Source organism: Podarcis melisellensis (assembly GCF_964234715.1).
Source record: "Podarcis melisellensis genome assembly, chromosome: 2".
In the NCBI taxonomy this organism is placed as follows: Eukaryota; Metazoa; Chordata; class Lepidosauria; order Squamata; family Lacertidae; genus Podarcis; species Podarcis melisellensis.
This window is the reverse complement of record NC_138529.1, coordinates 9,922,761-9,938,556: the sequence shown is the minus strand read 5'-3', so window position 1 is coordinate 9,938,556 and position 15,796 is coordinate 9,922,761. Positions and strand designations below refer to the sequence as shown.

Here is a 15,796-nt window from a genome sequence, read left to right as displayed (position 1 = left end):
GGTTTTCAAACCTTGTTCTGGGGTGTCCTCTGGAAATACCCCCTCCCCACAATAACACGCGTTTCTGCAACAAATCAGAATCCCTTGAAACGTTGCCTAACTCTTCACTGCAAAGCTTATTTTGCCAGAAGTCATCTGCAAGGGAGTGTTGGGTATTCTCTAGAAAAACGCCACCCCTATCTCTGAGCGGTGCGAGATTCCAGGGGTTCCAGGCATTTACCCAGGCATTTGTGTTTGCTTTGGAATGAGGTACAGTGTCTTCATTTTATTTTTATTTATTTATACCCCGCCCTTCCCAGTTCAAAAACTGGGCTCAGGGTGGCTAAAAACAAATTTAAAACACTTAATTATAAAAGCAGCATAAAATACAGTATAAAAACATGAATAACAATGAAATTCAAAAATCAAAAATCAGATAATCCCCAGGGCTAGCTGGCTGAATTGGTTCTACTTGGGCCAGAGAGGAGGCCAGGGGAGAATTAGCTGTGGGGTCTCAGAGCGGGTGATCTTCATAAAAGGGGGAGGGGGAAGGAAGAGAAGGGAAATAAAAGATCAGGCTGAATTCAAATTAAAGGCCAGGTGGACTAGCTCTGTCTTACAGGCCCGACAGAAGAAGGTTAAATTCTGAAGGGCCCTAGTCTCATGGGACAGAGCATTCCACCAGGTCGGAGCCATCACTGAAAAGGCCCTGGCCCTGGTGGAGGATAGTCTGACTTCCTTAGGGCCTGGGACCTCTAAACTATGGTTATTCATGGACCTCAAGGTCCTCTGTGGGGCATACCAGGAGAGGCAGTCCCGTAGATACGAGGACCCTGTGGCATATGATTTATTTAAACAACCTGAGCCTGTGATGGATGGGTTCACAGCACTGACACCCCAAGCGGGTGTTGCTTCTCTGTAGCCACAGAAATCAGGCATCTCTCTCTTTCATAGGCTTCAGCCTGCTTCTTCCTCCAGCTTCTATCTTACCCTTACACAACTCATTTCTGGCCTTTGTCTTTTCTAACTAACAAATAGTGAGTTGAGGGAGCCCCCCCCCCCATTTGTCTGGCACAGAGCGACTTCCTTTGATACCTTAATGACCTATATTTAGAGGGCCATTATCAAAAAAACTTTTCTGGCCATTCCAACCATTTGAATCCGTCCTTAGATATTAACACTTGCTGGATCTAGGAATTAGAAGGGTCTTGGCATACAGCCTGCTCCCCCGCCCCCCCGACTCATAGCAATACATTCTCAGTTCATGCAAGACTGATAGTTTGCTCAACAGGCTGGGCTGCGGCTTTTTTCCTAACTGTGAGATGTCATAGAATAATTTTTAATGCACTGGGGCTCTGTGGCAGGGGCATAGATAATTTCGCAGGAGATCATAGAATAATGGAATTCTAGAGTTGGAAGGGACCCCAAGGGTCATCTAGTCCAACCCCCTACAATCAGCTGATGTGGAAAAGGTTCCCTCAAGGTAGAAATCTACTGTGCTAGAGAATGGAGGAGGATCATCATCAGGGCTCACCACTGTCTATAGACTTTGATCGACATCCCAATATATAATTAGATGTTCATAAGCCCACTGATTTCTGTAGTCTTAAGCATACCTATCTCCACACTCCATTGTAGGTCCAAAATACGTTTGTAAATTCCTCTGCAAAGCACCTTAAATTCATTCCTAGTTAATTACACCCAACTTGTTTAGGCAACTCTAGTTTTGAGAGCTGTTAGGTCTGGTGGTCTTTATTAGCCCCAGCAGATTAGTGGCTACACCAACCAGTTGTGTCTATTTCAGGGAAATTTTTGGAACTGTAATTTTCAGCTGAGGAAGCCAGTTAGCAATGGGTTGCAGTGACAGTGTTGCTAGGACTGAGCAGGTTTTGATTTTGTGTCAGGTTATGAATCAAATCAGGAGAGTGGCAGGTCTGGACAAAGGCAGACATTCCATTAGTGCATTTCCTTAAGGTTGTATTTTAGAGTCGCTAAAGCTGTAATCCTATATCCTCTTACCTGGGAAGAAGTCCCAGGGAACTTAGTGGAGCTAAACTACAACTCCCATCATCCCCAGCCAGCTTGGCTAGTAGTCAGAAATGATGGGATTTGTAGTCAAACATCTGCAGGCCCATGTTTGAGGTACACTACACTAACGTAGTTTAATGACTGTATTTTTTTTTGCAACCCACACTTGATTGCTATTAGGGGCATGTAAACAATATCAATATGTGGGACAATATGTGGGACGTGGGTGGCACTGTGGGTTAAACCACAGAGCCTAGGGCTTGCCGATCAGAAGGTCGGTGGTTCAAATCCCCGCGACAGGGTGAGCTCCCGTTGTTTGGTCCCAGCTCCTGCCCACCTAGCAGTTCAAAAGCACGAAGTGCAAGTAGATAAATAGGTACCGCTCCAGTGGGAAGGTAAACAGCATTTCCGTGCACTGCTCTGGTTCGCCAGAAGTGGCTTACTCATGCTGGCCACATGACCCGGAAGCTGTACGCCGGCTCCCTCGGCCAATAAAGCGAGATGAGCGCCACAACCCCAGAGTCGGTCACGACTGGACCTAATGGTCAGGGGTCCCTTTACCTAAACAATATCAAAGATTGGCATACTGGAGGATATTAATGTGTAGAATGTGTTCTTGTTCTTTGATTGCAGTAACTAACCCTGATTTTTGAATGTTACTCCACACTCACCAAGTCATATTCCTTTACTCCAGGTTCCTATAGGGTAGCCAACGATACACATTATTTACTGAGTCACTACTGGTAAACATTAGAGTTCCTACTCTGTATGAAAACACCCATTGAAAAGAGCGAAAAAGGTCCGTTCTTCCCATTTCAGTCTTTTGTGGACACGGAGGTAGAGTTAAAATGTTTTAAGGAGTAACTGATCTTGAGGTTGCACCTTTGGACAGAGGCGTAGCGTGGGGCGGTGTCCGTGGGGGTCCGTGGCTCAGAGCACAATTTTGTGAGGGGGTGCAAACAGGCGCCCCCGCAGCAGGCTCCTTCATCAGAGCCTGGCTCTGAGTGAGAAGGAGCTGAGTCTTGACTGGGCCCTTGTGCTCAGCCGCAGCTCAGCCCCCAGTTCAGGCCTGACCCAGGGGATTCGAACAGGAGAATGGGCGCCAACACTGCCATCCACCCTCCTCAGCTGCTGTACACCTTGCACCCAGCTCTGCCACTGGGTCAAACTGGTGGGCATACGCTCCACCACTGCCTTTGGACATGCATCCTTGTATAGAGATGTATTTAATGGTTTCATAATAGGATTAATAAATAAATCTGATGGGGTTGTTCTGCTCTCCTCAGAATGCATTGTTGTTGTTGTTTAGTCATTTAGTTGTGCCCGACTCTTCGAGACCCCATGGTCAACCTCATGCTGGTAGCTTCAAGAACACTGTCCAACCATCTCGTCCTCTGTCGTCCCCTTCTCCTTGTGCCCTCCATCTTTCCCAACATCAGGGTCTTTTCCAGGGAGTTTTCTCTTCTCATGAGGTGGCCAAAGTACTGGAGCCTCAGTTTCAGGATCTGTCCTTCCAGTGAGCACTCAGGGCTTAAGGATGGATAAGTTTGATCTTCTTGCAGTCCATGGGACTTTCAGGTGTCTCCTCCAGCACCAGAATTCAAAAGCATCAATTCTTTGGCGATCAGCCTTCTTTATGGTCCAGCTCTCACTTCCATACATCACTACTGGGAAAACCATAGCTTTAACTATACGGAGCTTTGTCGGCAAGATGATGTCTCTTCAGAACGCATAACAGTGCTTTTTGGGAGCTACGTTTGACCTGTCGGTGTCCATTTTAAAGCCACACTTTCTAATTATTCCAAGTGCACTTGAATATTGTTTAGATTCAGTGATGTAGCTCTGTGTTCCAGACACCCTGTCTCTAGATATAATGAACAGTGTTTTGTGTTTTCGATAACTTGTTGGAAAGTTTGTGTCCCACAAAGTTGATTTCTATCCTTGCAGACCGACCCCCCGCTTGTTTACTGCTGTGGAAAACACCAAAACAATGACTTGATAATAGGGTGGGCAAAAAAATACAACTTGCTACTTAGAAAGCCCCCTTCCTTTTTCTCTCCAGATGAAATTCTGCCTAAAAATATCACCCTATGTCTGGAGGTATAGTCCCCAAGGAGCGTAAAAAAATGTAAAACGAGCTTGCCCTAATTTCTTCCTCTGTGATGTGGGCATGCTTGCCCATCAGATACTACGGGAAATTCTGGACTTTTCAAAAGACTTCTTGTATTCCTCATTGTGTGAATGTTCTCCATCAGATCACATCACATCACGTTCTACTGAAACTGACCACATTCTCTCCGTGCTTTATCTTTGCAGAACTTTGGTGCTCAGATGGCTGGAGGATTTGACGAGAAAGCAGGCGGCGCTCAGATGGGAGTGATGCAAGGACCAATGGTAAGGAGCAGGAGAGTCTCCCCAAGTCGTTTGAGCTCATGTCTGTGCGACAAATGTATATTGCAGGGGTGGGTATGCTGTGACTCTCCAGATATTGTTGGATTACAACCCAGCCAGCACGGCAATGATCAGCAACAATGGGAGTTGCCCAACTTTTTAGACTAGTGGCCGCTAGACACAAAATGGCTGCCATGGAAGGAGTGTGGCATAACACAAAATTAGCTAGGCAGCCACTCCTGGCAATCTTATGCTTACTGTGGAAAGTCAGCTATGTCCTGCTGGCCCTGATTGTGGAGATCTCTCACTCTTACACACACACACACACACACACACACACACACACACACACACAGAGATGCTGTTGCTGTCTAATAACAACCAGAAGCATTCCTCGGTATCATGAAATATATACAAGGTAGTTACACCATTTTCTTTGCACAGAAATTGCTTAGAAAGTACTTGCACATTTCACCTCATAACTTTCTTTCTCGAAGGGCTAGAGCTCTTTAAAAAATGAAAGCTCAAAGTCTCGGGCACCTGCCCAGGGGTGCCACTGGAAGCCTTTTGGTTTGGCAATTTCTGACGTAGAGGTCCATAGGTTCCTCACCCCAGATATACCTGGTATATTGGGTTTATGGCAGTTGGAAGCCGTGGGATGATGTTCCATGAAGAATCCTGGCAATTGTAGTCAGTGGCGTAACATGGGTTGCCAGCGCCCGGGGCCCATGCAGAGGAGGTGGGTGGAAGGCAGGGAAATGGATGGAGTACGCACGTGCATACTAACAGCATCCGCGTCACCCAGGAGATTACAGCCACGGAAGTAAGAAAAGAGCTGTTCCATTGTCTAGAGAGGTCACTTCCTGGCTCGCTTGGAGAAGCCATCAGCAGCACCAGGTGCTGAAATTTTGCGCCCCTAACAAATTTGCACCTGGGGCAACCGTCCCTGTGGCTCCTCCCATACTGTGTCACTGATTGTAGTTTAGTGATGGTGAGAACAGTCTGTTAAGAGACTTTTAGCTCCGCTTGCACAACGGTATTTTCCTAGGTTCCCTGCAGACAGCACCCACCTTGCAGGGTTTCGAGGCTCTCAGGCAAGACTCAGGGCTTCATTGGGCCTTACCCTGAAAATGGTGGGTGCTTCGGGGCTTATTGGGTGGGTGCCCCGTACAGAATAGTGGCACTGTTGATTAGGGCTGATGGTGGATCATCCATTGTTCCTGTGAACTTGGCAAATGCTACCCTCTAGAGCCAGTCTATCCTGCAGAGAGGGAATTGTCACGTTCAGTTGATCAGAGATTGCTCTAGTAAACAGAGATAGGTATGAGCTTCAGGTACCTGCACACAGCTGTGTCACTCCTTCCTTCGCGTGAGTGATGAAACAAGAAGCTATAGACAACCATAGCTTCAGGTCATGTCCAAGCCAGGACTACGTTTAATGACTTCCAAGCTAGCCAGGCTTCAGAAACCATCTTCAAATGATGGCTTTGCATTTTGGCTTGTGTGAAAGCCGTTGACCCCGGTTTCCTTGTTCAGATGTAATAGGAAGCTGTGATTAACGGCAGCTTCTTCCCTTATGCCGGTGTCTGAGACTTACTCATAATATTGGATTTTTAAGACAACATTTGATTGTTGGAATGTGACCAACTACTAATGGATATTATATTTGTGTTAATTACTATATTTATATCCCACTGTTCCTCTAAGGAGCTCAAGGTAGCATACATGACTCTTCCTCTCCCCTCTATTTTAACCTCAGCCACAACCCTCAAGGTCACCAGTGATCTTTGTGGACATGTGTGGATTTGAACCCAATCCTAGTCCAGCACACTTAACCGCCACACCTGCTTTCTGTTAAACCTGTGAGGGCTATGTGCTGTAGGCTAGGCCAAGAGCCTCGTTTTACATTGGAAAATGCTTGACAGAAGATGCATTTTGCAGAGCAAAATAGAGAAATTACGAAAGGCATCAGTGAGACCAGTCAGAGTTCAGCCATCTTGAGAACTAGGTATGATGTACACCTGCGCCATAATCCTTAGCACATTTTGGGGTTGAGTTGCATTGAAAGTGGTGGGACTTCCAATGAGTAAATGTTACAGGAGCTCTTCCAAATGGCCCTAAATTTGTAGATCTGGTTTGGTGCTATATGAGTTTGATTCCTCACCTCCACTCCAGACATGCAGAGTGTTTAATAGCCCATATTAGTTTCTCTGACTGAGAGCTACATTAAAACAGACAAGCAGACACCCCATGTACCATTTAGGCTCTCCCAAGGTACAATTTGAAGCCACCTGAGGCCACCTAGGTTTGGTCATGTGAGCCCCATGTACAGTGCCTTGGGTTCTGTGATGGACGGAAAGTGGAATATATAAATGTTAAGAAAAGTAAATAAAATGTTCCAAGGTAACACCGACAATGTGTATATAGATCTATTGATAGATAGCTAGATAACATTTGATTATTTTATTTTAATTTTTTTTTTAAAAAAAATCTCTTCTGATATTTTCAGAAGGATGCTCAAGATGGTTTGCATAAAATAATACACTACAATAGGGAAGGGGAAACTTGTGACCTTCTGGATTGTTGTTGGATTCCCGCAGCCATCAGCACCAAACATCATGGTCAGGGATGATGGGAGTTGTAGTCCAGAAACATCTGCAGGGCCACTTGTTCCTGATCCCTGCACTGCAATAACACTGGGACTGTTTCTGTCCCCTTGAAATAGGGTAGCTGAGTCACCAGCATAGCTACATTTCGCCCAAAGGAGCTACAGCTTTTGCTTGTACCTCAAACAGCATAGTTTTATTGAAGCCCATAGAGTCCAATCCATTCCTGATGTTAAGCTAGACTGATGCCATCAAAGTCTCGTCGCTGCCACCTTCCTTTGTACCCAGAGTTCCAGAAAACCACTTTATCATTATCAATTAATTTTATTGCCTAACTTACTTTATAAACGTTTGTTGACCTGCTATTCCAAGATTGTTCAAGCAAGCCGCTTTAACGGAAAGACTGACTTCTAGAGAGAGAGAGAGAGAGAGAAGGTCTTTGGGCCTTTGCATCACTTGCCAGAACTTCCCAAGCCATGTGCCAAAAGAGTTGAAACAGATGATTATGGACAGGGAAGTAATAGAGAGATTTGTTTTAAGGGGCCGGGTCACTGTTGCACTTGGACCGAGAACTGAAGTATGCAAAGACAGACAGCAGCTACTGTTCTTCAAGATCCCACAAGACTTCCAGCAGGAAATTTCTACTCTCTAGCATTTCTTGGCAAGCAGTAAATGAAATTCGGGCTTAGTAAACATGGACAGTTTCCAAGAGAAAGCAAGTGTGTGTGTGTTTTCACCGCCGAATGACTTCTATAAATACAAATAGCCCTGGATGCTCCAAAAAAGAGAGGGAGAATTAAAGAAGCAGCAGCCATTGAAGAAGCCCTGCCCTGGTTCTTAATGCCTGTACAGGCAGGGCCTGGTGTATCTCCTGTGTTGGGATTGTATCTTCCTTTCTTTTTTGGGGGGGGGGGTAACGATTGCTTAATTTTATTTATTTTCTATTATAGGGACCTATGGGACCACGAGGACCTCCTGGACCTCCAGGATCTCCTGTAAGTATCAAAACCTTTCCACTCTTTTTTGGATGATCTCTCATGTTTGGAAGAAAAAAATGAGGCCGATGGAAGAATTTCCCAAGGGGACCACTATGTATCTGTGCTCTTCTTTTCAGGGCCCTCAAGGATTTCAAGGCAGCCCTGGTGAACCTGGTGAACCTGGTACTGGCGTGAGTATCTAGGAAGTGCGCATGTTTGTGGCACAATTCATGCGCTCGTGTTTTCCTCCTTTCCCTCTTGCCACGATGCACCTGCAAATCCCCTCTTCACTTCTGGGATCCTCAACGTCCTGAGAAAGCCTTTTTATAAAGTATCAATCAAAAGCTCTTAGCTTAGGGGTTCTCAAAAAGTAAGGGCACCAGCAAACTGAAAAGATCTAACAGTTATCCCATGGAGAGACTTTGCAGCTTTTCACTTGTGGGAGAATGACTAAGGGTGGACATGATGGGGTTTTAGTGGATTGGAGAGGAACATTAAAAAGATAAGAAGATCCATGTTTGATCAGGTTTAAACCCCACCTAGTCCAGTATCCTATTCTCGCAGTGGACAACAAGATGCCTCTATAGCAGTTTTCCCCAACCTTGGGTGTCCAGCTGCTTTTGGACTACAGAATTGACCGAGCAGGGAGAAAAGGAACAAGTGCTTGGCCATGGGCAGTTTAAATAGCCCGTGCCACGCCCACGGACCGTCCGGATTGGACGGCCTAGGGATGATGTGGCTGAGGACCAACCAATGGTGCAGGGGCTATCCTGCCCCACGCAGATGGGGGAGGGCTTGCTCCCAGCCCACAACGTCAACTCCCCAGGAATGGGAAATGGCTTTCCCATCATCGCTGACTGCTGGTCTTGCTAGCTAGGGATGATGGGAGTCATAGTCCAAAAACAGCTGGAGACCTAAGGTTCCGAAACATGACACTCTTCCCCACTTGTGACTCACAGAAACTGGTATGGAGATGAATATTGCCTCTGATATTGAAGGTACTGCCTCTCTCATCACAGTCCATCATACCCACTGTGCCTCACTCTGAGAACAGACCAGGGAGCCCCACAGGGGTCCCACCAGCTGTGGGTGGGCAATAGGGAGATACCTGGTTTTCAACATTGTGATATATCACCAGCTAAACATCCCAATACACTGATATATCACAATGTCTGAAATAAGGATGGCGCTATGTAGAGGCATTGGCTGGCTTCACAGTTTTCCCCACGTGATTTCTGCATAGCATACACACATCGTGATTCAGGTTATATTGCTAGGTCAAAAGTTATAAAACCGATATCACTATATGGATTTCAAACCAGTTTTGGACAATATATCGCCCAGCCCTACTGGAAGGCTAGCCAGGTAGACATATGATGGCTGATCTGTGTATGATCTGGTTCCCTTCTGATCTGCCATAATAATAATAATTTTTATTTATACCCCGCCCTCCCCAGCCAAGGCCGGGCTCAGGGCAGCTAACAAGCAATAATAAAAACAAGTTGAATGAATACAACTTAAAAACAAAATTAAAATACAACATTAAAATATTGAAACATTAAAATATTAAAATGCAGCCTCATCACAGGAGGAGAAAGGAAAAAGAAAAAAGAAAGAGGGGGAGGGAATCAAATTGGCTCCAAGCCAAAGGCCAGGCGGAACAACTCTGTCTTACAGGCCCTGCGGAAAGAAATCAGATCCTGCTGGGTCCTGGTCTCATGAGGCAGAGCGTTCCCCCAGTGTTGAAAAGGCCCTGGCTCTGGTTGAAGCTAATCTAACTTCCTTAGGGCCCGGGACCACTAGGGTGTTGCTATTTATGGACCTTGAGGCTCTCCGTAGGACATACTGGGAGGGGCGGTCCCGTAGGTACGAGGGTCCTAAGGCATGTGACTCAGCATGGCTCATGACCCTGGTGCCAGCCTGTTGCTGTTTTTTAATCAATGTTCTCATTGGAAATGTATTCTAATTTAATGAATATTATTGTTATTATCATCATCACTTGCTAAATTTTCATACCGGCCTTCATCCGAGGATCATAGGGCAGTTTGCAATGTAAAAACACAAAAATGCATACCATAGTAGCAAACAAAGACAATAATAAATAAAATTTATTATTATTATTTTAATATTAGTTCCTACCTGAATATATCCACCAGGTGAGAGGCCTTGATTGACTGCAGCAAATGTACTTGAACCCTAGGACTTGGCCCATCACTGTCAACCATATGATGTGCTCAGGGTAGTAGCTGGTCACTTACGTGCAGCGACCAGTGGACTTAGGTGTCCAGTACACGGTTGCATTGTGATGACTGCAGAGTGGATTTCCTGCTTTAGTTGTTTCCAGGCTCAGGTGTAGGAAGGGGTGGAAATTGTTCATGAGCATTCTTCCCATGGATCCAGCAGATAAAAATGTCACTGATGTAGTTTAGGCAGCAAAGAGCAGCTTAAAAGGTTCCAAGTTGGCCTACGAACTTGTTGGCGTAAGGGAATAGACATAGCAGTTATTCTGTATCATTGTGGATTGTGACCCTCCGTCTATCTTTGAGTGGGATGCTGGTCCACAGGGCTAGTACATCTATAGTTTGCTAGGAGATTATTTTCTGGGAGAGCATCAATCGATAGTGGTTTCTGTAGGAAGTCTGTGGTGTCTTACAATTAACCCAGGGTTCTAATGTACTTCTACATTGCATATGAGAACAGTGTCATGGTGGGAGACAGCCTGATGTGCAGGAACAAGAAGTGATCCTTGACGTGGTCTGCTACTGAATATGTCAGCTGTGTATAAGGATGGGGAAGAAGTTCACCTCCATTTGCATTTAAAAGCAAATCTGTATTGTGCTATCTCCCTGTTAAGGGACGCAGGTGGCGCTGTGGTCTAAACCACAGAGCCTAGGGCTTGCCGATCAGAAGGTTGACGGTTCGAGATGCCCATTGTTCAGTGGTGAGCTACCATTATTCGGTCCCAGCTCCTGCCCACCTAGCAGTTCAAAAGCACGTCAAGTGCAAGTAGATACCGCTGCGGTGGGAAGGTAAACGGCATTTCTGTGCGCTGCTCTGGTTCACCAGAAGTGGCTCAGTCATGCTGGCCACATGACCCGGAAGATGTCTGTGGACAAACGTCACATCCCTCGGCCTATAGAGCGAGATGAGCTCCGCTACCCCAGAGTCGTTCGCGACTGGACCTAACAGTCAGGGGTACCTTTACCTTTATCTCCCTGTTACACTCAATATTCCTGGTTGCCACTCCTGGGGGTGGAGATGTGTAGGGAGAATACATGGGTGAGTCTCAGTAGTGGTGGTACGATGTGCTGCCTACTGTGGTAGAGATGGGTGGAGGTGAGGCACTGGTGAGGTCAGCGCAGTGCAAATGCGCTGGCAGGAGCGCTGGATTGTCTCCACCAGCACATTTGCACCACACTGACCTCACAGTTGCCCCACCCCTCTCCATCCCAGCCTATAGTAACTGCACAATCAGAGGGAGGTCAGGGATGCAGTGCAGCCTCACTGCGCTGTCCACTATCTGACTTTTGTCACAGTGATGGAACTTGACATGACGCTGCCGTTTCGATCAGCAGCTCTGTGTTGAGCATCACGTCTAGTCAGGGCCGGCCCTATCATTAGGCAGTGTGAGGCAGATGTGGGGTGTTGCAAAAGGGCAGCAAGTTGTCACATAACGGTGCTATTATTCCATTTTTACTGCCAAGGAAGGGGAAGAGGCACTTGTGGGATTTTCTGCCTCAGATTTCTTCCCCGCACCTTAATAAAAACAAGCAATAAAATGACACACTAAAGAACAAATCCAAGCATCAGGAATGGCAGTTTAAAGCAATAGCAAAATCAGCTGTGAAGTAGGGCAAAATTTAAAGACCTTTAAGGATGCTTTCTTGAAACAGCATCATTTTCAGACTTTGTCTAAAAAATGAGGGATGAAGGCATGTCTCCTGTGGGAGACCATTCCACAATCTGTTTTTTTTTTTTTTAAATATTTTTTATTGAGTTTTCACATTTTATAGACATACACACACACAAACACAAAACACAAAACAAAACATATATAATGTTCATTACCCTCTTTCCTTGACTTCCCCACATCTCTCCTCCCCACATTCCAATTTCAATAGTTAATTCAGCAAGTTATTTCCTCTTCTCTCTATTATATTTTTGTCCTCTGTTCTTAATATTTAACATCTCTTGTTAGGCTCGAGTTTACTTATCCTATTTTTACGCATTAGCTCCTTTTAAGGTCGTCCTACCCTCTCTCCCACGAAATCCTCCCTTTTTATTAAACAAATCATATCGAAATTAAAATTAAAAACAAAAAAACAAAAATCATAAATTTTTACTATTCTACTCTCCCCCTCCCTCCCTGGCCCGGTTTCTGTCCCTTCCCAAATCACTATTCTAAAAGAACAGTTTCAGCCCGGATTTCTCACATCCGAGGCTCTCAAGCCCCAGTTAGTCTTTCTCCGTCTATTTTGTTGCTTATTGGCCTTCAGTTCTCGAAGGAGTTGTGTCCCAAATTCCATCTTCTTTCCTTCCACCAAAGTCAGTAGCAATTGCTGCCAAAGATCTGCCAATCTCCCATGCTCAAACTTAAAGAAAGGGTCCCAATCATGCTTGTTCTTTCCTTCCACCGAATCAGTCAATAGCAATTGCTGCCAAGGATCTGCCAGTCTCCCATATTCGAACTTGAGGAAGAAGTCCCAATCATGTTTATTTGTTTTTTTGTATTCCAGTATTCCAGATATTCCAGGGGCTTCTTCCTTTATCCTTCTCTCCTTTTGCAGATTTACGGTCCACTGGTCCTCTTCTTCAGTTCCTTTATTTCCTAAAGCTGCAGGCTTTTGGTTGGGACTTTCCATCTGAACATCCTCTCCTTCTTCTTCTTCTTCTTTTCCCCCCATTTCCAAAGCTGTCTCTTCTTTTCCGGCTGCCAGGTTTTTTTCCAGCTTTGTATCGTCAGCAGAGTTGCTCAATTTCAGATTCAAGGTCACAAGTTGTTTGCTCATATCTGCAGTCTGCTCTTGTAAAGTTCCCACGAGAAAAAACATCTTTTCTATCTCTGCCCATAATTTTCCTTCTGCAGCCATTGCAATATCCTTTGTTCCCTCCAGGGGGATTGCCAGTCCAATAGTTCTTTTCCAGCAATTCGTTACTTTGTTGTTCAAAATACTTTGTTTCCAATCAGTTCAGATACAATATGTCACCTTTAATCCAAATAGAAATTTCTAAATATCACAGTTCCAGCCTCTAATCGTCCATTTGACAGCTCTTTTGACAGCTGTCAAACTTTCTTTCTTTCTTTTTTTTTTTCCTCAGGCTCACACGCAGGACACTCCCGGGTCCAGAATGGGGGGGGGGGATTACACAAAAGCTTCTAATATTCCTCTCTCCTCTCCAGCACAATAACTTTTAATCCATTTCGTGCAAGTTGTTTTTCTAAACACAAACGTCTTTCCACCTTAGTGCTCCTCTCCTTGCTTGAATCTTTTTGTGGGGGGGGGGAGTGTGGACTTCCTTTTAGCACATCCCCCGGTCGTACTCCAATCAAAGGTAAAATTTTAGTGTCGAATTTTCATTTTACTCACGGGTTCTTTGTTTCAGTCCAAATTTCAGGAAGGAAGACAGCGCTCTCCGGCCATGGCTCGCGGCTTCGCTCCGCCGAGGTAGCGATGGACTCTCAGCACCGCGCCGCACCCCAGTCCACTCCGCAGCCTTTAAAAAGGCTCTTCGCGGGTCGGGGAGGGCGTTTAAGGTGCCCACCGAGTCACCAAGTCCGCAGGCTTCAGCGCCTGCGGTTTTTGAGGGTCCCCGTGTCGCCGGCACGGCAAGACCCGTCCTCTGCGGAGCCGATTCCCTCCGGAGCTCGGAGGGAATCCGCCATTACCGGATCGCGCTATCCCGGAAGTCTCCGACCATTCCACAATCTGGTACCATACCTGAAATAGCAATGTATTACTTGCTTTATTACTTTATTGTATCCCGCCCTTGCTCCCAAAGGAGTCCAGACTGACCAATTATTCTATCTGGTAGGATAGGGTATAATAGTATAATAGTAAAATGTTTTTATTGGGCAGATTTCTGCTGGTGGCTAGAACTATGATTTCAGAGTTTTTGGAGGCTCATGGGGAAAAGAGTGCAGCAATGAGCCCTCTTTAACCAGTGTGTTGTGTGTGTGAGACTCAGGAGCTGCCGAAGATTACTCTCGCCAATTTTTAAAAAGCATTTTCTAACTGTCTGGGGTGTAATTAAAATACAGCTTAACTGTACTTCATGAGGGACGCGGGTGGCGCTGTGGGTTAAACCACAGAACCTAGGACTTGCTGATCAGAAGGTCGGCGGTTCGAATCCCCGCGATGGGGTGAGCTCCCGTTGCTTGGTCCCTGCTCCTGCCAACCTAGCAGTTCAAAAGCACGTCAAAGTGCAAGTAGATAAATAGGTACCGCTCCGGTGGGAAGGTAAATGGCATTCAAAAGCACATCAAGTGCAAGTAGATAAATAGGTACTGCTCCGGCGGGAAGGTAAACAGCGTTTCTGTGTGCTGCTCTGGTTCGCCAGAAGCGGCTTTGTCATGCTGGCCACATGACCCGGAAGCTGTACGACGGCTCCCTTGGCCAATAAAGCGAGATGAGCGCTGCAACCCCAGAGTCGGCCATGACTGTACCTAATGGTCAGGGGTCCCTTTACCTTTATAACTGTATTTCATATCAGTGCTGCTCAGGAATATTATCTGCACATCCTGCATTAGTATAGCACAACGCCAGGGGCCTTGTTGCATGTTCTGTTAAATCACTGTTTAGTGATTTATGCATAAGTTGTAAGGAGTTGCCGTGAGCCTTAATCTCACACACTCCACCTTTTTACAGGGCAGCCACCAATTTCAAGCTCCCCTACTACCCTAGAATCACATAACCTGATGCACAGCAGCCACTGTGCTGCAGTACATAGTTCCCTATGACAGCCGCCCCCCCCCCCGGCCCAGCCTGGCCCTGTGCAGACTTCTCCCCCCCCTGCTGGCCCTGACTACCTACACTACTGCAGCCTTCCCTCTGGTCCTCCCATGTTGCTAGGAGGAGGAGTTTGGTAGGGTTTAGTTTTCTGATTCCTACAAAGCCTGGGTTGTCTTGAAACTTACCAGGTTTGTTTTCAGCCACAGTCCCTGGCTAGTCTGCAACAATTCAGGTTTTGTGGGAACTGAAATGAGCTGTATGGGAGGAGGAGAAGGGGCAGTCGTGAACCCAAGGCTCATGGCACATCCGTCTTGCTTGTGCAAATAACACTAAACCATGGTTTAGTGTTTCGCACAAGAACTGCCTTTTGCCAGTCATGAAATTGAGATTAGTTCCCTAACAGGTATGCACTGCATGTGTGCGAAGGGGAAAACCCCCTACGCTTTCGTCATTCTAATTGTGAATGCAATATGATAACTAGAAAGCCTAGTTAAGAGTGGGGGTGAAGCAAAAGCCATATGGTCCCTTCTTTTAGAAATTTCCTCTAGTTTCTGTCCTGTACTGTTGGCCTCTGGAACTGAGCATCAGCTTTGCCATGGGTTGGCAAATGACACGCTTTGGATCCTTTGCTCTGTCTGCTGAGGAATATAATGAGTGGAAGAGAATGAATATATGAATGAAAAGTGAGGGAGATGAATGAAGTGTTCTGCCTGCCTCCTGAACTCTTTCCCCAAGGGAATGTGGGCCTTGAACCCCCCAAAGGGGTGTCCCATTCCTGAGCTTTGCAGTGGTGTATTAGCAGCCACATGTCATGGAAATCTCTTTTTTAAAAAAATACATTTTTATTTGTTTTTAACATATTATC

General features: G+C 45.9%; 1 protein-coding gene across 3 annotated transcripts in view; it reads left to right on the top strand.

Moving 5' to 3' along the window:
• Positions 1-15,796, top strand: part of COL2A1 (collagen type II alpha 1 chain) — a 96,358-nt gene that overhangs the window by 11,195 nt on the left and 69,367 nt on the right. For all 3 annotated transcript variants that reach the window (XM_081898499.1, XM_081898498.1, XM_081898497.1), the window contains 3 exons: positions 4,324-4,401; positions 7,955-7,999; positions 8,119-8,172. In XM_081898499.1, the coding sequence (XP_081754625.1) occupies positions 4,324-4,401; positions 7,955-7,999; positions 8,119-8,172 (177 nt within the window). The remainder of the gene's footprint in view (positions 1-4,323; positions 4,402-7,954; positions 8,000-8,118; positions 8,173-15,796) is intronic.